Source organism: Gymnoscopelus braueri (genome assembly GCF_963280865.1).
Source record: "Gymnoscopelus braueri genome assembly, chromosome: 17".
In the NCBI taxonomy this organism is placed as follows: domain Eukaryota; kingdom Metazoa; phylum Chordata; class Actinopteri; order Myctophiformes; family Myctophidae; genus Gymnoscopelus; species Gymnoscopelus braueri.
In genome coordinates, this window is record NC_137617.1 from 43,472,150 (window position 1) to 43,494,928 (window position 22,779).

The following is a 22,779-nucleotide window of genomic DNA, read 5'->3' on the forward strand; positions in this document are numbered from 1 at the left end:
AAGCCAGAGGAAGTACACGTCATAAAATGCATCACCCACATAGTGCTGGGCATGCATGTAAAACCTCTCTAGTGTATCTGCCTGAATTAGCTCACTGGCTACACATCACGTAGGACAGTGGTGCTCAAACGTTTTCATGTCAAGGACCCCCAAAATTATATGTATTTGGCCACGGACCCCCATCTCAAAATATGTTGTTCCAGGCACGGACCCCCAGAAGCAAATAGTTGAATAAAAAATGTTGGCTTTAAAAATAAGTAAATATTATAAGATTTGCACTAGGGGTGTGCCGATATATCGTCCCGCGATATATCGCGATACGTTTTCGTGACGATATGTATCGTTTTGGGGAAATTTTTTTTATTTAAAAGTTTTATTTTTATTTATTTTTACAATAATAATAATCAGGCATGCAAACAGCCCCGAGGTGAAAAGGGTGACAACATGTTGTTTTTTTTCGGGTCAGGTGTCACACTATTGCCCTATTTGGATTCAAAACGGCTATTGTAGCTGAAAAGCTACAAGTTTGCATATCTGAATAATAAAAAAACTGAATTATATGTTTGCATTTGCTTTTTTATATATATTATTTGCTTTATATATATTTTAATAATAAAAAAGTGCGTATCGTATCGAAATCGTATCGAAGTTGTGAGCCCAATATCGTATCGTATCGTTTCGTGAAAATAGTGTATCGGCACACCCCTAATTTGCACACATTTTCACGATTTTTCAAAAATAGCAGATCTACAAACTCATTGCACGACACTCTGTGCCGCGCTATGAGCTTGTATATCTGCTATTTTTGAATAGCCAAAGTATACAGTAATGGTCCCCGGACCCCACTTTGAGAACTAATGTTGTAGGCTATGGCAATGGTTTTCATTCAACGTCGGATCCGGGGACCAGCTCTGTACTTGGACCGCTCCTTCCCCCACCCCCCCCCCCCCCATCTACACCAAATCTTTTCACCTAAAAACAGCAGATCTTCATTACACCAGTAATCTTTGAATGTATATATTTTTTGAAATGTGAACATTTTTAACTCCAGTATTTGTTCTGGGGGTCCCTGGAACAAAATATTTTGAGTTGAGGGTCCGTGGCCAAATACATTGACATGGAAAAAGTTGGAGCACCACCGATATAGTAAACAAACAACAACAATGATATGTATTTGGCCGCAGACCCCCCCCCCCCCCCCCATCTCAAAATATTTAGTTCCAGGAACCCCCAGATGCAAAGATTTGAGTTAAAATGTTTGCTTTAAAAATACATAAATTCAAATATTTGCAAACCTTTTCAAGATTTTTCCAAAATAGCAGATCTACAAGCTCATAGTGCGGCACCGAGTGCCGCACTATGAGCTTGTATATCTGCTATTTTTGAATAGCCCAAAGAAATCTTAAAATGACACAGATGCGTTCCCGGATTGAATGGTTTAACCTTAAGAAACGTCAGGCAGACCCATCAGGCTCTAGGTTGGGCGGCCATCTGCCTCGACCTTGTTGTGTCGTGTCGGGGGGGGGGGGGGATCGCCATGCTCCCTAATGTACAGAAAAACCTCCAAAGTATCAAACATGGACATGTTTCATAAGCTTGAGATAAATGGATAACATGTGTCTTTGCAATAAAAAAGAAGTTTGACCTGTTAGAGGTCTGTGTTTACACTGTCAGAGTTCAACTCAGTGTGAGCGGTCATTGCTGCGTGGCTGGTGTGTACAACAATGTTAACGTGTTCTTTACAGCGTTGCCAGATTTTGCGAGAGAAATGAGCAACCTGGTTTATGAAAACAAGCTCCATGGAAGCAACCTAGGCCAAGAGCACTTTAAACTTATATATATATAAGCTAATTGAAAATAGCCAATCTAAAAGCTCTCAACGTGTTGCGATGAGACTCGTTGTGAGCTTGTAGATCTGCTATTTTCAACAACAAAAAAAGTGGAAAAAAAGTGGAATATTTTTGGAACATTTTATACAAATCTTATATGGGGTCCCTCGCACAAAATATTTTCAGATAAGGGGCCGCGAACAAATACATATTAATATGGGTGGTCCTTGACATGAAAATGTTTGAGAACCACTGATTTAAACAACATCAGACAGCAAGCCCAAATAAGCGACTACACTTTAGAAAGAAGCCCCCCAAAAAAACACCAACCACCTATATTAACAAGCAACTTTACAGAAAAACAAAGCCCAAAGTCGCTTATAATAAGCAGACATGGCAACCCTGGTTCATTCGTACAGGCGTCATGTGAGGTCTGCTGAGCATGAGCCGTGATTCCACAGTTGTCGTGTGTGTGTGTGTGTGTGTGTGTGTGTGTGTGTGTGTGTGTGTGTGTGTGTGTGTGTGTGTGTGTGTGTGTGTGTGTGTGTGTGTGTGTGTGTGTGTGTGTGTGTGTGTGTGTGTGTGTGTGTGCGTGTATTCTCGGCTTCCCCTGGGGGTCCCAGATGGTCTGCCAGTTGTCATTATTAAAGGCTTTGTTCTCTCACCAACAACATTACAAGTGCTGTTTGAGATGTTAAGACAAACTCCTTCCAGCCCATAATACATCATAATACTCATGTTTAGAATCACCAACGACCTGATAATAACATCCATTTAACAGCCGCTAGGAGCAAAAACTATTCATCAGTGGTGGAAAAAGTACTCAAATTCTTTACTTAAGTAAAATTACCAATACTGCACTATAAAAATACTTTGTTACAAATAAAAGTCCAGGATTCAAAATGTAAAAGTACAAAAGTATTGGCATCAAAATATACTTAAAGTACCAAAAGTAAAAGTACTAAATATTTGAAAATAGCAGATCTACAAGCTCACAACGCGTCGCATCGCGACGCGTTGTGAGCTTGTAGATCTGCTATTTTCAAATAGCCTAGGTATAAAATAGGGCTGAAGTGGTTAATGTATTTTTCATTATATCATAATTTATATCTGAAAAGTAACTAGTAACTAAAGTTTTCAAATAGATGTAGTGGAGTAAAAGTACAATATTTGCCTCTGAGATGTAGTGGAGTAGAAGTAAAAGTATTGGAAATTGGAAATACTCAAGTAAAGTACAAATACCTAAGAATGTTACTTAAGTACAGTACTTAAGTAAATGTACTTAGTTACTTTCCACCACTGCTATTCATACAAGCTTGTTTAAGAGTAATGGGTTGAAAAGTCACTTATTTGTGCCATGCGTTGCTATTGGGTAATGTTTGTATGAATTATTAATGTTGTCCTCAACATCTATCCGTCACGGTAATTGCAATGGAGAGGAGACCACCGCCCAGGAAGATGCAAAGGCCTCATTATAATTGCTAATTGTATAATTAGAAATGCAGCACTGATTTCAATTAGCAGCCTCACACTCAAAACCTTTCCCCACAGTTAAAGTGGAAATGTGTCAACACAACACACACAGGTTGACGGCTGTGAGCTTATTTAACCCTTTAAGGCCGGGAAGGGAACGCATGTGTGTCATTTTAACATTTATTTGGCTATTAAAAAAAAACAGATCTACAAGCTCATAGCGCGGCACCGAGTGCCGCGCTATGAGCATCTGCTATTTTTAGAAAAATCGTGAACATTTGTGCAAATCTTTTATATATATTTTTAACTCAAATCTTTGCTTCTGGGGTCCCTGGAACAAAATATTTTTTGATGGGAGGGGGTCCGCGGTCAAATACATATTATTTAGTGGTCCTTGACAAGAAAAAAGTTTGAAAACCATAGATAATATAGCAACATAAATACAAAAATAAATACAAAAAAAACTTTAGGAAAAAAAAAAAAAAAACCCAGGAGGAAAGATTTGAGTTAAAAACTTTCGCTTTAAAAAAGTATATATATATATATTAAACTAAAGATTTGCACACATTTTTAGCAGATCTACAAGCTCATAGCGCGGCACTCGGTGCCGCGCTATGAGCTTGTATATCTGCTATTTTTATACAGCCAAATAAATCTTAAAATGACCCAGATGCGTTCCTGGTCTTAAAGGGTTAAAAATAGACAGAAGAAAAACATGACGCGTCATTGTTATAGCTAATTAGAGGTAGAAGAAATGCCTTCTACTTCTTGCTTGGGATAAATAACATTTACACTCATGAAAATGTGATGAATTTTGCTGCAACAATATTAATAATAATGTATTCTTATTTCATTTAACATTTTAAAAGGCATAGTATGTAACTTTGCTCTCTGTTTAAATAACAAAACAATAAATACATTTTCTTTTTAAACCAATAATTTCCCTCTTCCCTCTGTGCACACTCACTGTATGTTGGTGTTTTCACTGTTTGTTTTGGTAGACGGGGATGTTTCTGGGTCTACCAAAACAAACATTGAAAACACCAAAACACAGAGAGAGGCCAATGTGTTTCTGCAGGTAAACACCACCACACTACTGCAGTGGCTGATGACTGCTGGTATTTAGAGGGAAATCATGGGTACAAAAATATGTTTTTCTTTTCAGTAATGGGTGTCTGTTGCAGTTAAAGGAGTAGTTCACCAAAAAATTGTGCTTATTTTCTATCAATTACACACCCCATGAAGCCTTGAATTCATGGAGATTTTGTAGTTTTTGTCGCATTCCTAAGCCAATAATGAGATGACCGGCGGAGACTCAAAGAGTCTCGTACTGAGTCCCCCATTGACCAATGACCCAGTCGGTCATCAGATTATTGTCTCAGGAATGCGACAAAAACAAAAAAGTCCATGAATTCAAGGCTTCATGGGGTGTGAAGTATTTTTTGGGGTGAACTACTCCTTTAATGGCATACCAAACGGGGGGTCCTTGAATTTAAAACAGTTTGAGAACCACTACTTCACACTACTTTTGCACGACACCATATAAAATAGTTTTTTTTTTACAAGTTTAGTATTTGTCTTAACCAGTTTGGTCCCAGCGCTGAGTGCTGTGATTCCAGTTTCACTGGAATGAATCAAACGCCTCAGTTTGTATGTTACAGGAGGTCACTGAACTGCTGTCCACCGACGCACATTGTAAACACACAAAGAAGCACCACACACAAACACACGTACGCTAACACACACTGTAAACACACACACACACACACACACACGCACACAGCACCAGAGTCAGACACACAGTGCGTGGGATGGCTCACAAAACAGGAAGCGGACACATCAGATGGGACGCGACCTTCTGACCTGAACGACGCCACTGTCTGGCACGGCACACACACACACACACACTGGCTACACACCGACGCATGTATGACAGCGCACACACACACACACACATACACACTGACTACACACGAACGGATGTATGTCAGCGCGCACACACACTGTCTACACATGAACACATGCATGTCCACAGTACACACACACACAGTCTACACACGGACGCATGTATGTCAGCACACACACACACAGTCTACACACAAACTCATGTATTGTCCACACACACACACAGTCTACACACACTAACGCATTAGTGTGTAGACACAGTCTACACACTCATGTATGCGCACACACACACACACACACACACACACACACACACACACACACACACACACACACACACACACACACACACACACACACACACACACACACACACACACACACACACACACACACACACACACACACACACACACACACACACACACACACACACACACACACGTCAGCAACGCCCTGCTTCACAATCACAATCACACACACACACACACACAGTACACACTAAAATATGGCGACTGGCCAGTGCAACAGGCCACTAAGCAGCTGTTGGGGGTTCAGTGCCTTGCTCGTGATTTCCAACGAGGCCTTCCAAACTCCAACACTCCATGCTGCTCAATGTTTTGCCACTCAGTCTAGCATGTGCATACTCTCTATAGCCTACACACCTGTGAGCTAGGCACGCATACCTACCCGTACACGCAGAGAAAAGATCTAGGCCCCTGTCCTACTTTAGAAAGAGCTCCGTTAGGTTTCTGGCTTTGCCCTCTTTATGGCTTCCCCTCTGAGCTGAAATCCTCAGTGTTCCTTTAACCACGTTAAGCCTCGACATTTTTGGACATTGGTCATTAAAGGCGTGCGTGCTAGTGCGTGTCTGCATCAGTGTGTCCAGAGAAAAGACCAAACTTTGCATGCACACTGCCAGTAGACCACGAAGGTACCGCCACTCATTATTTTATGTTTTAAATATATTTGATACTTTTTTGAAATATTGAATTCTATAATGGAAGTTAAAGGGGCTCTGATCCGGCTGAAACCCTGCCTAAATGTGGAGTCATACATCATAGATATCATATGTCATAGATAACTGAAAACATTGATGACTGACGTCACAGGCTGGCCTCATTCGGCCTGAGAGCCACGTTGGAGTCACGCTGGAGTCACGCTATTCCATATGGTTCCCTAGATCCACATGATTCAATGTCTTAATGTTTTCCATGTTTTATTGTTTAAGAAATTCCTCAAGCATTTTATTATTGTTTTTTTTACAGATCTTAAGGCATCATGCACAGAAATAAGCCATACAAAGGCATTATGCTCATCATCTACATCAAATAATAAGCTCTAGCATTTAGATTAACAGGTTGATTATTTTCTTTTTTTTTTCAAAAATTGCATGAAACATGGCTTTCGATTTGCAAGTGACCACCAGGGACCGCAAATGGACCCTTACGGGCCTGTAACTCTTGAGTGTACAAATGGAACCAAATGGACCCGTATAGGTTTGAGTACATCTGTACACTCTCAAGAGTTAAATTATCACTGAGGATTTTACAGTGTAGATTGGGCTCCCTGAGATAAAAAAAAAAGGTATGAAATTGGGGGTCTGTGGTCCTTGAAATTAAAAAGGTTGAGAATCACTGACTTATTTCAGCTCTGTCTTCCTTCAAAAGGAATCTGCCAACCACTCCTGGATAGGATACAGTATATCCTGAACATTTAACTTGTATACTCGCCTCACCGGGCTTCCGGCGGTACAATGTGGAAAGTCTGGTTTCTAGTTCCTGCTCAGTGCTCAGATCCCATGTATCCGGTTATTTGCAAACACACGTACAGTACATGCTTTGGTATCCTCTCGTCATAACCGGATCACTAGCAAAGTGCAGAGCGAGTAGCCTCACAAGCTAGAAGAGGAAAAAAAATAGAATCTAATGTCCAAACGTCTTAATTGAGATCCGAATGTCAAATACAACGAACAGACCTTTGGACGTTCGGAACCTGCCCTAGTGTGATTATGTGCCTTATACCAGAGCCATATAAGGAGAGTTGCGTCACCTCCGTTCACTTCATCGGGCCAGTCTTCTACAGAGCCTTCTATTGGCGAATAGTGACAAAACCCTGTACCGTAGGTTTACGGAATGCACTGGAGTCTATGAGCGTTTGTCACTATTTCGAGTTTACATGAACCACGTGACCGGTGCAGTTTTCTGCCGCCTCATTGACGTAACTCTCTAACACGGCTCTGGGTTATACCAGTGGTTCTCAAGGTGGGGTCCGGGGACCCGAGGGGGTTCCAGGGGTCCCCAGCTAAGTTATTGGTAAAACCATGGACAGATACTGTTCATATGACATCTGGATCCAACCGTCCTGGTCCGTGTCGTACCTCTTGAACACGTCGGTCAACCTCTGCAGCACTATGCAACACTGGATGAAGTCGTCGAAGGCCACTTGCTGCTTCTTCTGCCGATCGAACTTGGCTATCAGCGTTACGTAGAACTGGTCGGACAGGCGGTACCCGAACGCGGTCAGCGCCTGCTTGAGCTCGTTCCTGTCGATGAAGCCCGAGTTGTCCCGGTCGTGGGTCCTGAAGACGTTCTGCCAGTCCGTGATGTACTTCCAGACGCCGGCGAACTCGTTGAAGTTGACGGCGCCCTTGTTCTCCCGGTCGAACATGGATATGATGGAGCGGACGGTCACGGGGTTGAACGGCGTCCAGGTGCCGTTCGACAAGGCCTGCTGGAGCTCGGTGTCCGATATCACGCCGCTCTTGTCCTTGTCGACCTTCTGGAAGACGCTCCACAGGAAAGCCTGGTCGGGCGGTTGGTTGGCGGGCGGATGGTTGGCGGGCGGATGGTTCATGTGCGACTGGCTGCTGTAGCTACTGCTGTGATGTGCCATTCTAGATGGGTCTTCTCTTGTTAGATCTAGACGAGATGCTCTTCGGCTTCCAAACAGTCTCAATATTCCTAACAGACTCCACATCATCGAATGAGGATGTGGATTATCTTATAGTGTTTTCTCTCTGTGAAATGCTGACATTGTGAAAGGATGACATCATGAAACACGTCATTTTGCATCATGTCTGATGATTACCTTTAACTCTGAGACAACGTTTCTAGGACCTAGAAGTCATATAATGATGTCATAGATATGTCATAGAGTCTATGACATAACGGTCTGATGTTGGTATGTCTATGACATAGACGTGGATCTCAGGCACCATTAACCAAGCCTGTGACGTCAGTTGTCTGTGACATATCTATGACAGAATGGTACTATGGACAAGGTGTCAGCCCAATGCAAGCAAGCCCCATGATCTTCCATAATCAAATTTAAGTTAAAATATTTTTAAATGTTGGTACTTCTGTGAACTACTGGCAGCTTACATACAAGGTTCGGTGCTGATCGGTCCAGCGGTTTGCAGGATTAGCTTCGGCTTAACCCTCGAGACCTCGCAGATCTACAAGCTCACAACACGTCGCCATGCAACCCATTGTGAGCTTGTAGATATGCTATTTCTGAACACTTTTGAATAGGGCTTAAAGGTTAAATGAAGTACACTTCAGATCATTTTTTGTTAACTGTTCTCAAAGTCATACTATAACATTTTAGTAGTCTTTTTGGCAACACCTCTCGTAGCTCCATTGTCATTACAGCGTTTGTCTATACAACTGCTCAAAAAGTAATGTCAATATGCCATTTTAAATGGCTCTTCTCCATCAGATAAATGAAATGAGATGCCTCTTCTCCAACTTCCAAAAACCTTCAACTTGTCACTCTAAAGGTCCTTACACACCGGGGCGAATTCTTCATGCGAATAAATACGTCAATGCAAGCGTCCACATCAGTTTTGCGAAGCGAAAAAGCGTCTTTTAATTATTCGGAACAAGTCCGAATTTTGCGTATATTCGCATATTCGCCGGTGTGTAAGGACCTTTAATCTCTTTAGGTTCATAGATAGATAATCCTTCTTTTTTACCAGTGTGTTTTTGCCGGACCCAGTAAGGGGGCTTACATGAGGCTTTGTACCGGTTTTCTCCATACATGGGCATGGTCACTTTGTCCTTAGGCCCCAGCCATAAAAGTCTGTCCCCCTTTCGTCCATACATGGGCATGTTTTGTACCTGTTTTCTCCATACATGGGCAAAAAAACAGGTTTTGGTCACTTTGTCCTTAGGCCCCAGCCATACAAGTCTGTCCCCCTTTCGTCCATACATGGGCATAGACACAGGCTGACACGTCATGTGAAGCCAGGTCTCCTGGTCTTGTTTCTTTTCACTCCCACATCTTTATTGACATTTCATTTCTTGGCTTTGAAGTATTCTTCAAGATAGACAGTCCTTGTTTTGTTTGTTTGTTTGTTTGTTTACTCTCACATCTTCACTGACGTCCTGGCTTTGAAGTGTTCTTCAAGATAGACAGTCCTTGTTTTGTTTGTTTGTTTGTTTGTTTGTTTGTTTGTTTGTTTACTCTCACATCTTCACTGACGTCCTGGCTTTGAAGTGTTCTTCGATCGCGTACATGGCTGGCGTCTCCTTGCCATAATCCTTGACCACGACGCAGCTGCTGCCGATCACCTTGCGGGCTTTGCCCTCGCGGTCGATCTTGCACTGACCGGCCCACTCGCCCAGGGTCTTCCTGTCGCCCACCTTCATCAGGTTGATGCGATGCTCGGCGCAGAGGGCCTCCACCAGCCGCACGTACTCGGGATCGTCGCAGTCGGACGCGAGGACGCAGAGGTGGGCCTGGTGCTTCTCCAGAGCCTTGACCACCTCGCGGAGGCCGCGGACCAGGCCGTCGTGGACGAGCGCGGTCTTCAGCACCTCGCGGAGAGCGGTGTCCACGTCCATCGCACCACCTCCTCCATCAGCAACGCCTTCCTCGGCCATTGTAGATTAACTACTGTCTCAGAGGGAAATGTTGGCCCCAAATGCAGACTCGCGGACACTAGACGCGGAAATCGCTTGCTGTAGAACTCCAAGGGATCTCAGAAATGCTTGCTAACAAGACACTGGAAGCACAAAAGTCCTTAATGAGAATGGAAGACAAACTCACTTAGAAACGGTTGGTGGGTAATTTGACAAATGGAAAACGTATGCATTGCTATAGTGTGATGAGTTATATAAGACCCTGCTGATGTCACTGATGATGTCATGCTCTGACCATCATTCTGACCAGTGGTGGAAAAAGTACTCGCATTTTTTTACTTAAGTAAAAGTATCAATACTGCAATGCAATGTAGATATATACTCCGTTACAAGTAAAAGTCCGTAATTCTAAATTTACTTGAGTAAAAGTACAAACGTATTGTCATCAAAATGTACTTAAAGTACCAAAAGTAGAAAATACTCGTTATGCAGAATGTCCCGTTTCACAAGTTTTCAAATGTATAAAAATCTTTTGAAAATAGCAGATCTACAAGCTCACAATGCATCGCGATGCGACGCATTGTGAGCTTGTAGATCTGCTATTTTCAAATGGCCGAAATGTATATAGGCCTGAAGTGGGCAATGTATGTTTTGTAAAATCAACAAAGTAACTAGTAACTAAAGTTTTCAAAACATTGCAGTGGAGTAAAAGTATAATATTTGTCTCTGAGATGTAGTGGAGTAGAAGTAAAAGTACCGCAAATTGGAAATACTCCAGTAAAGTAAAAATACCTCAAAATTAGTACAGTACAGTACCTGAGTAAATGTACTTAGTTACTTTACACCACTGATTCTGACACATCACTCTGACACATCACGGGGGGTGAAAGACCCTGATGATGTCACACGCTGACAGACCCTAATGACAGGAACGGTGTGGCTTCAGTGTGGATCTTCATGTGACCAGCCTGTGTCATCAGTCATCTACTACAGTATGACATTAGTAGTCTATGACATACGACTCTAAATTTGGGCAAGATTTCAGCCCGATCACAGCCACTAGAAAAAAGAACACAAAGCGGTTTGCAGGATTAGCTCCAGAGACACACACAGACACACACACACCCTCTCATAGCTATAGCCTCTTGCAGAGCCATGCCGTAAAAAAATTAAATAAAAATAAAGAATAATAGCACAACTGGGCTCTCAAGAGATCTGACGCACTAATAAACTCTGAAGGGTTTCACTGTGCCTGGAAATGAGCAGCAGAGTACAGAATAAAACATCATCTAGATCAGATATGAACCATTGTCTGAAGAGAGTGCTGAAGGGGAAGTAGTGATTATAGCAGCCTGACTGATCGGTCTGGCCGATGGTGTGTCGTTATTATAGGCAAAACATTTCAAAAGTTGTGAGCTTGTAGATATGCTAGTTTTTATCCTTTTTGACGAGGACTTAAGAGTTGAAATAAAGTGCAGCGCAGTTCATTTGCTATTTTGTTTTATCTATAAAAACTAAAGTTATGTCTTTGCTCATAAGTTAAATGTTCTCCAGTGGTGGAAAAAGCATTCAAATGTTTTACTTAAGTAAAAGTATCAACTGCAATGTAGAAATACTAAAAATTGACTGGAGTAAAAGTACAAAAGTATTGGTATCAAAATGTACTTAAAAGAACCAAAAGTAGAAAGTACTCATCCTGCAGAATGTCCAATTTCACAAGTTTTCAAATAAAATGTATAAAACATCTTTTGAAAATAGCAGATCTACAAGCTCACAATGTGTCGCATTGTGAGCTTGTAGATCGGCTATTTTCAAATGGCCCAAATGTATATAGGGCTGAAGTGGTTCATGTATGTTTTGTAATAATAATCAAAATCTACAAAGTAACTAGTAACTAAAGTTTTCAAATAATTGTAGTGGAGTAAAAGTACAATATTTGCCTCTGAGATGTAGTGGAGAGAAGATGTAAAAAATACTGAAAATTGGAAATACGACCAGTAAAGTAAAAATACCTCAAAACTGTACTTAAAGTACAGAACTTGAGTGAATGTACTTAGTTACTTGACACCACTGATGTTCTCAAATAGAAACGTTAATCAGATCTTGGCTTGGGGCTCTATTAGTGTCCATCATCAGATTGAATATTATCTGATTCCCAGCATTGGAAACACACATTATGAACGTGAGCGTGGAGCAGCCTGTTGGTCAGGAGAGGCCGTGCATTGTCAAGGAAAAGAAGAGAGTCTAACTGTGATCAGGTGATTCAGATTGAACTGACTTGACATTCCGTTACTGACAACAAGTACACTGTCCGACCCAGGGGCGAGGGGGGGGGGGCTTTTGGCATAGCTGGGACGCAGCCATCCCTGCTACAACTTACACACGCACACGCACACACACACACACACACACACACACACACACACACACACACACACACACACAAAGCCAGAGTGACAAAGGCACGCAGAGCGGCGAAAAAGCAAGCACAGTGAAAGGTCGCGACCCCTGGCATTCCAGCGCATTCTATGGGCCACACAGCCAATGAGGAATTCCACAATCTCCACAACTATATAACTGGCCAATTACAATCCCCCCACCCCCCCCTCCTGACCACCCAGCAAAACCCCACCTATTAGCACTGAGAGTGGGGGAAAAATATATTTTAACAACACAGATCTTGGGGCCCCGAGCAAAAAACTAAAACATTCAGATGGGGGTCTGCGGCCAAATTGGGGGTCCTTGAGATTAAAACGTTGCTCAATGCTCTCTCCACACAGTACCGGCTGGGCTTCGGTGAGAGGGGGGTGGGGGAGGGACACAGAGAGAGAGAGAGAGAGAGAGAGAGAGAGAGAGAGTGAGAGACGCAGTTCCTCTGAAACAATTTAGATTAGCCTCTGCTAAGGATTTAATTTGCCCGTGATTGGAAATAATGTAATGTCATGTACTGTGCTAACTGTGCTAACTGCTAAGTGAATATCAATGGAACAGAATAGCAGCTGTTAATAACCACCAGTGAAACACTGTGTAGGACAGGGGTCCTCAACGTTTTTCAGGCCAAGGACCCCTTAGTTGAGAGAGAGAGATGAAGCAGCCAGGGACCCCCCCCCTCCCCCACTATACAATTGTGTTGCATAATGAACTTTTTTTATAGATAGCTTCATAGACTTGTTTGACAGCACTATCATCAATGTGTATTTATCAGACGTTTAACCACTTAACTGTCAAATACTTGGTCTGCTCTTTTTTTTCCCCCAATGCCGAAAAAAGTAGATCTACAAGCTCACAACGCGTCACAGCACGACGCGTTGTGAGCTTGTAGATCGCCTATTTTCGGCTGATGTTCCCCTCGTAATAGGAATGGTAGAGTTCAAGTGGTTAATGTAAAAAAACCTAAAAAAGGTTCTTATCACAGAAATACTTGACAGCCCCCCTGTAGTAACTCTGAGGACCCCCTAGGGGTCCCCGGAGCCCCTAGGGGTCCCCGGACCCCCTGTTGATGACCCCTGCTGTAGGAGAGCCACACTGAGACGCAATACAACACAACAATGTCCTCTTAATCACTTGAACCATTAGCGTGCTGTCCCCGTTCTAGGGGTGAACATTTAATCAAAATCACAGTGTGATGTGTTACAACATGTTGTGAGTTTGTAGTTAAAAACTACAGCAGGGTAAAAACATGGCAGGCTGCATAAGGCTGACCTTATGGTACACAGTGACGTAAGCAACACAGCTGCAGCTAATCTAATTAATTAGATGTAGGTGACACCATATTTTCCATGTTTTTCGTTTCTCTTCTTTTCTCTTTTCTTTTCTCATCGACATGCCCAAAATAGGGACGCCAGGTTGAAACTGGTTATACAAGCATTTAATCTCTGTATAAAGCTTAGTGTGTATCCTCATTAAAGTCCCATTGTAAACATCTATTCATAGATCTTTACCCAGAACCCAAGACATGCATGAGCCTCTTCTCCTGTCACCACAGGCACGTCTTCAGCAAGTTCCATCCGGCACCTTCCTAGGGCTGACACGTTGTTAGCTTGTAGATCTGATTTGTTTTAAAGTAAAAAAATGTATTGATAGTATATAGAAGATAGACAGGAAACGGGGATAGAGAGACGGGGAGTGACACACAGCAAAAGGTCGGGATTCGAACCCATTGCAGCCTAGGTGCCCAGACCACAAGGCCAGCGGTCTGGGCCAGATCTGATATGTTTTTCTTTTTGTACGCCACCATTGTACAACAAAGCAGGCTATAGGCTAATACAGGGATAAGTCAATCAGACGATTTAGTCAATCATAACAAAAATGTATTTGATTGTTGATTTGTTCATATAAACAAATGTAATATATATATATATATATATATATATATAAACCCTGCTTCTCGATTATTCGATTAACCTACATGAGCAAGATTAAGTCTGTTATTCTTCTAATAAATGTTGGTTTCTATATGTTTTCGGTTAATTGCCCAGCCCAAGCCATGAGCCTTCTAGTGAAACCACAAGCACTTCTTTAGCGAGTTCCATCATGCAGTGTGGACTGTGTGTGGAAACATCTATTCTATTAGTGGTGGAAAAAGTATTCACATTTTTTTACTTAAGAAAAGTAAAAGTATCAATACTGCAATACTCTGTTGCAAGTAAAAGTCCGGAATTAAAGATGTACTTGAGTAAAAATACAAAAGTAATGGTATCAAAATGTACTTAAAGTACCAAAAGTAGAAAGTTCTCATTATGCAGAATGTCCAATTTCACAAGTATTCAAATGTTTAAAAATCTACATACAGCTCCACAAGATCTACAATGTTATGCGTCACATTGTGAGCTTGTAGATCAGCTATTCTCAAATGGCCAAATTGTAGTAACTAACTAAAGTTTTTCAAATAATTGTAGATGGAGTAAAAGTACAATATTTGCCTCTTGAGATGTAGTGGGAGTAATTTAAGTAAAAGTACTGAAAACTGGAAATACTCCAGTAAAGTAAGAATACCTCAAAATTGACCTTAAGTACAGTACTTGAGTAAATGTACTCAGTTACTTAATACCACTGAGCGTCATTAGAGGCTGGTTGTTGCCAGCATGAGTGGACTCACACACCCCAACACACACACACACACACACACACACACCCAACACAAACAGCAGGGAGATTACGTCGACTGGTCGTTAATTCATTAGCCAGATGGAAACCAAATGTCAATAAAGGGACACGACACACACAAACAAACACACACACATAGTTATGATGACGAATGAACAACTTGGCCGATAAAGATGTTTCCAGAGGCGGTGTGTGGAGTTAAACCACCAAACTCCCTTATCAACTCCCATAGCTCAACTCTGTGACACTACTATCACTTTTAATGATAAGAAGACACAAGTATCAAGCGCATGAAACACAGAGAGAGAGAGAGAGAGAGAGAGAGAGAGAGAGAGAGAGAGAGAGAGAGAGAGAGAGAGAGAGAGAGAGAGAGAGAAAGAGAGAGCACATAGTGTTGTAATTATCCCATTAGGACCCGAGGCTACAAATCCTGACAGTTTTCCGAAAATAAACTCCTGTTGCTAAATCAGTGGTTCTCAAACTATTTCATGGCTTGAGGAGGAAGCATGTTATGTTCGAGTTAGAAAAAAAACATGTCTTCTGTTAGTTCTCGGTGTATGTTTAATCACTTTATACTTGGTTGACCTCAGGGATCTATACTTGGACTCATCCTCTCCCCCCCCCCCCCCCTCTATGCCAAATCTGTTTGCCAAAAATATGCCGATCTACAAGCTCCGCGTCATCTTATTCTCTGAGCTCGAGTCACCGTTGTCATAGAGAGCCAGGAGGATCTGAAAATATGTTGTTCCAGGGACCCCCAGAAGCAAAGATTTGAGTTACAAATGTTCGCTTTAAAAAAAAACATATTCAAAGATTTGCACACATTTTCACGATTTAATAAAAATAGCAGATCTACAAGCTCATAGCGCGCCCCGCTATGAGCTTGTATATCTGCTATTTTTGAATAGCCAAAGTATAAAAGAGAGAGAGAGAGAGGGAGAGAGAGGGAGGAAGCATAGTGTTGTAATTATGCAAGCCACGACCTACATCCCGGTATCTGTACATAATCCTATAACTATATTTAATCACTCCTAAGCTGTGTAAGCATACAAGATATGTTAATGACACCATGTGCTTTTTTTTACCCCTCTTTTATTAACCCATTCAATACGGGAACGCATCTGTGTCATTTTAGATTTGTTTAGCTATTCAAAAATAGCAGATATACAAGCTCATAGTGCAGCACCGGGTTTTTGAAATAGAATAGATTTGAACTCAAATCTTTGCTTCTGGTGGGGGTCCCTGGAACAAAGTATCTTGAGATGGGGGGGGGGGGGTGGTCCGCGGACAAATACATATCATTTTGGAGGTCCTTGACATAAAAAAAAGTTTGAGAACCACTGATATATTGCAACACACGTTTTAAAAAAGGATTTAGAAGACATTTGTAGAATCCCCAGAAGCAAAGATTTGAGTTAAGAAATGTATATATTTATAAAAATATATATAAAAATAAAAATAATATATATAAAAATACATATATTCAAAGACTTGCACAAATTTTCAAGATTTTTCAAAAATAGCAGATCTACAAGCTCATAGCGCGGCACTGAGTGCCGCGCTATGAGCTTGTAGATCTGCTAAAATAATGGTTATAGCTCAAATCTAAAATGACACAGTATGCGTTCCCTGATTGGGTTAAAGATAACACTGCAAACCTGAGTATATTCTGGATGTCACTGTTGACGTGCATCTGTCTGCCATCTGCTTGCTTGATCATTAAAATACACAATGGAAACAAGTCAGCAGGACTTTTTTTTGTGTTATCCTTTTAGCCTTAATGTCTGACTGTACCTCGTGCTGTTTTCATTTCTGACTAAATAAAGTATTCAATCGATCAATCAAAAATCATGTTTCCAATCTAAGCACAAAACGTATGAGTACTTTTTCCACCACTGGGCCTGTGTGTGTTGTTCAGCCTACAGCATGTGTAGACTGTGATAAAGAGATAGACTCAGGAGTGCTGATGGGGCTGATGATGATGATGATGAGTCACATAGGAGTTCAGCTTCCTGCTGACTAAACTGTCATCCTGAACACACAGGCAGCCAACCGACGCTGGCTGGGAAAACCCCTCCATCACAACCACACACATCCATCCATCTCTCTCACATTCTCCCCATTTCTTCCTTTCTTTCATGTGTTGTGATTTAGAATCCTTATTTGTTGTGATCCTGGGTCTCTATGACAACGGTGACTCGAGCTGGGAGAACAAGATGACACGGAGCTTGTTGTAGATCGGCATATTTTTGGCAAACAGATTTGGCGTGGAGGGGGGGGGGGGGAACAGGACGAGTCCAAGTATAGATCCCTGGGGTTCCCCAGTCAACCGAGTATAAAGTGATTAAACATACACCGAGAACTAACGGAAGACATGCTTTTCTTTACTAGAACATGTGAGTCACTCATAACTGATTCAGACGTCAGCGCGATGGGAACAGACCGGAAACATGATTTTTGATTGATTGAATTGTACATCACTGCACAGGCCACAGTCTGCATAATGTAGACCAGTGGTCCTCAAACTTTTTCATGTCAAGGACCCCCAAATTGACACTTATTAGCCCGTGGACCCCCATTTGAAAAGATAAGCCAGGGACCCCCCATATGAGAAGATTTTTATGGCTCTAGCAGTGATTCTCAACCATTTTAATTTCAAGGACCCCCCAGTTTGACATGTATTAGGCTACGGACCCCCATTTAATGGCATTTATATCTCTGGGACCCCAATTCATATTGTAAAATCAATGTTAATCTAACTTGTACACTCTCAGAGTTACAGACCCATAAGGGTCCATTTGGTTCCTGTCCATCATTTAGCTGGGGACCCCCTGGAACCCCCTCAAGTACCCCTGGGGGTCCCCGGACCCCACTTTGAGAACCAATGCTGTAGACTGAAAAAAACATGTTTTTCTTTTTTTCCGTCCTGATGAAGGTCTAACAACCGAAACGCTGATTTAATAACGAGCATCCTTCTTGCGAGTTCCAGACAGTGTGCAGGACCCCTTTTCTTTGATTTGACATCATAGATACTTTTCTGAACATTTGGGCCTTCATGGTTGTCCTTACAAACCTGTCACTAACCTTTGAGGTGTGCATCAGCCTTGTGTTTTTATGTAGTGGAGTGAAAGTCATCCAAAAATACAAATACTCGAGTAAAGTGCAAATACTCAACAACAACATAAAATACTTAGAGGTACTGTACACTCAAGTAAATGTACTTAGTTACTGTGCACCAGGCGCTGAGCTTTAAAATGCTTAACGAATTAAATGGCAAAGAAATTCCATATTCACAGATGTGAGGAAAATTAATTTACATCCTCATTCCCTCTCTGTGCAACTTCAAAGGCATGAGTCAGACAGACACACTGCTGCCTGCCTGTCTGTCTGTCTGTCTGTCTGTCTCCTCCTCTGGAGAGAGGGGTGTGTGTCAGACAGACACACTGCTGCCTGTCTGTCTGTCTCCTCCTCTGGGGAGAGGGGTGTGTGTCAGACAGACACACTGCTGTCTGTCTGTCTGTCTGTCTCCTCCTCTGGGGAGAGGGGTGTGTGTCAGACAGACACACTGCTGCCTGTCTGTCTGTCTCCTCCTCTGGGGAGAGGGGTGTGTGTCAGACAGACACACTGCTGTCTGTCTGTCTGTCTCCTCCTCTGGAGAGAGGGGTGTGTGGGAATTGTTGTGACTCCCATGAGAAGAAATGTATTCCTAATGATGTATGTATGTAGCCCCCCTACTCATGTACCCAGGCAGAACTAACTCTATCTACTCATGTACCCAGGCAGAACTAACTCTATCTACTCATGTACCCAGGCAGAAGTCTCTCTCTCTGTACCCCCCTACTCATGTACCCAGGCAGAAGTCTCTCTCTCTGTAGCCCCCCTACTCATGTACCCAGGCAGAACTAACTCTATCTACTCATGTACCCAGGCAGAAGTCTCTCTCTCTGTACCCCCCTACTCATGTACCCAGGCAGAAGTCTCTCTCTCTGTAGCCCACCTACTCATGTACCCAGGCAGAACTAACTCTATCTACTCATGTACCCAGGCAGAAGTCTCTCTCTCTGTACCCCCCTACTCATGTACCCAGGCAGAAGTCTCTCTCTCTGTAGCCCCCCTACTCATGTACCCAGGCAGAACTAACTCTATCTACTCATGTACCCAGGCAGAAGTCTCTCTCTCTGTAGCCCCCTTACTCATGTACCCAGGCAGAAGTCTCACGCTCTCTCTCACTCTCTCTCTCAATTTCAATTCAGAGGAGCTTTATTGGCATGAGAAAACGTACGTTTTCATTGCCAAAGCAAAAGTGGAACAAAACAATGTACAATTAAATACAAAATATAAATGGGAATAAATAAAAGTGTAAAGAGAGCTGTGTTACATTGCAACTTAGAGGGAGGACTATCTTACGAAACTATAGAAATTGTGCATTTTCTGTCAGAAAGTATGCACGCACGCACGCGCACACACACACACACACACACACACACACACACACACACACACACACACACACACACACACACACACACACACACACACACACACACACACACACACACACACACACACACACACACACAGCTGTATCAATGTCATTGTTTTACAAATGTCAACCGTTACTCAATGTAAAAACAACTAGTTTTTTTGTCCTTTAAACTTAGAATAGCCTCACCGTCTCAGATAAAATAGCTTTCAAGCTTTTCTGAAAATGTTTCATGTCAAGGACCCCCAAAATGTTATGTATTTGGCTGCGGACCCCCCCCCCCCCATCTCAAAATATTTTGTTCCAGGGACCCCCACAAGCAAAGATTTGTGTTCGCTTCAAAATATATATATATATTCAAAGATTTGCAAAATATTTCAAAAATAGCAGATCTACAAGCTCATAGGGCGGCACTCGGCGCCGCCCTATGAGCTTGTATATCTGCTATTTTTGAATAGCCAAAGTATAAAAGGTTATGCTACATTAACACATTTTGCTGGGGACCGCCTGGAACCCCACAAGGACCTTTGAGAACCAGATAGATAGATAGATAGATAGATAGATACAGTAGGTAGATAGGTAGATAGGTAGATAGATAGATAGATGGATGTGTATTTCAGACACAGCATGGGTCCATATAAAAACAGAGATACAAAACAGACAACAACAACACAGAGGTAGCCTGCGTAGGCTCCCAGACTGATTTCACTCCATTAAAGCCCAGATCAGTTTAACACATGTAAACATTGCCTCCAGTGTTTCCAGAAGCATGAGGAATACCTTGTATCACTTTGTGTGATCCCTGTTAAGGCCATAATTAACACTTTCTTTGACTCCATCAGTCTACACATACATCTATACATAAAATGCCTCAATGCAGCATGAAAGGTGGGAACATTACTGGTCACAAACATGTCACTTGCACTAGTCCATCTTGGGAATTTCAGCAATATTCGAAATGAGAGTGCACAAATGTAACCAAATGGACCCATACCGGTCCATTTGGTTACATGTACACTCTCTATCAAAAGTGGGTCCCTCAGTGGTCTATATGCACATTAAACTGTGGGTTCTTGAAATGCAATAGGTTGATAAATCACTCCTTTAACAGCATAATGCAGTGGAACCAACCAGGAGAACAGCTATAGTTGTACTAACCTGCTGGTATAGTTCTGATCAGGAGAACATCTATAGTTGTACTAAACCTGCTGGTATAGTTCTGATCAGGAGAACATCTATAGTTGTACTAAACCTGCTGGTATAGTTCTGATCAGGAGAACATCTATAGTTGTACTAACCTGCTGGTATAGTTCTGATCAGGAGAACATCTATAGTTGTACTAAACCTGCTGGTATAGTTCTGATCAGGAGAACAGCTATAGTTGTACTAACCTGCTGGTAGTTCTGATCAGGAGAACCTCAGCTTACCTTGAATCGAACTGTACTTTCCTGTGTTTTTTTTTTCAAACTGCTAATAAAGTATTCAATCAATCAATCAAAAAGCTATAGTTGCACTAACCTGCTGGTAGTTCTGATCTTCAGGCTCGAACACGTTGTCCGTGGGCTGGAACCTCAGGTTGATGTGAGGGAAATTGTGGAGCCAGTAGGTCCACCAAGGAGCGATATAATCCACCCGAGCAGAAGAAGACATGATGATGATGATCTCCTCCTCTACAGCCTTTCCAGAACCGAACAGAAAAAGTTGGGCTGTGGGAATTAAATTAGCCTCTTTTCTTTACATACACCCCAAGCAGCGGACACACCAAGGTAGTCCGTCCGCTCCACAAAGATCTCAATCCAGTCTCATATCAAAACAAAAGGCTGTGAACATGGAAGACTGTCAACACTAGACTAGCCTCCACACATACAGACAAAAGACACACAAACACACCAAGTCACACATGGGCGACAATAACGCTGCAAACATGGGATAATCTCCAGGTTTCTTTGCATGTATGATGTGGGTTATTCCTCATGTCTCCAGATCCCTTCCTTTGTGCGTGTTTTAAGTCCCAAACCGTCCCGCAGACAGAAGATAGATCCGTACAAAAAGCCCGTCCCACGCCGTCTGACACACACGCGCTCCTCCGATCATCTCCCACTGACACGGACTGGACTGGAGGAGCCGAGAGCAGGTCCGTGGACGCGCAATTACGCTGGCCACGCGCGGGCACGGCGCTCACTTTAATAAGCGTCACGAATATATATATATATATATATATATAGGAGCACACACACACTGGACACTACTGGACATATCGTGGTGTATTACTGAAACATCGTGACCCCTTCTCTTACTGAAGCAGCCCTGGTTAGCCCGATTACATTATCATGTGTTGATAAGGCTCTGACAAGTCACTGTACTGTACTGCCATCTAGGGGATGATGTTTGGAAACAAAAAGGTTCGTTTTGGAGGCACATTTTGGGAGAAATGGTCAGTGGTGGAAGTACTCAAGATATTTTACTTAATTAAAAGTATCATTACCACAATATACAAATGCCGTGTGACAAGTAAAAGGCCTGTGTTCAAAATGTCACTTGAGTAAAAGTAGAAAAGTATTGGCAAAATAAACTTACATACAGGCAGAATTAAATCCTTTATTTTGGTCTTGGTGGCTTCATGGTCCAAAACGGCAGGTTTTGTGTGGATCAGTAATAATAAAAAAAAAAAGTCAAGGACCTGCAGTTTGGTATGCATTATCACGGACCTGGGACCCCCATAACAGTGGTTATCAAACATTTTTTGCCTAGGGACCCCCTCAATAAACCCGGATGCTACTTTGAGAACCACTGATTAAGATCAATTTCCTTTGGTCAATGCATGAACAATCTGTCCGTCATCACACAGAGATAAACTCAGAGAGCAAGTTTCATTAGGTTGCAGCCTTCTAACTGACTGTGCATTACTAAACGGTGCAAACCGTGCAACTGATTAATGTCAGAGATGAAAATAATGGTATACATGTGTTAAAAGTATACAAGCAAATTTGGTTAATTAATAGAATATGCAAACGTAGGCTTTGTAGGCATTTAGTTCTGCCAATTCCCACGATAAATAGTTTTTGTTCCATTAAAATATTGGCCCCTGGCAAAACACATCGATGCAGTTGCAATAAAT

General features: G+C 42.1%; 3 protein-coding genes across 3 annotated transcripts in view; all 3 read right to left on the bottom strand.

The window, feature by feature from the left end:
- Nucleotides 1-21,850, bottom strand: part of ttyh2 (tweety family member 2) — a 139,381-nt gene extending 117,531 nt beyond the window's left edge. The window contains exon 1 of the mRNA XM_080455988.1: nt 21,180-21,850. Coding sequence (XP_080312114.1) covers nt 21,180-21,311 — 132 coding nt within the window. The 5' untranslated portion in view covers nt 21,312-21,850. The remainder of the gene's footprint in view (nt 1-21,179) is intronic.
- Nucleotides 7,512-8,102, bottom strand: LOC308104370 (programmed cell death protein 6-like; the record flags this gene model as incomplete). Its single annotated transcript, XM_080454782.1, has 1 exon — nt 7,512-8,102. One exon carries the CDS (start codon nt 8,100-8,102, stop codon nt 7,512-7,514), a length of 591 nt encoding a protein of 196 aa, XP_080310908.1.
- Nucleotides 9,677-10,093, bottom strand: LOC308104371 (small ribosomal subunit protein eS12-like; the record flags this gene model as incomplete). The annotated part of the gene is made up of 1 exon (XM_080454783.1): nt 9,677-10,093. The coding sequence occupies one exon, from the start codon at nt 10,091-10,093 to the stop codon at nt 9,677-9,679; it is 417 nt and encodes a 138-aa protein (XP_080310909.1).
- Nucleotides 21,851-22,779: the final 929 nt, after the last annotated feature.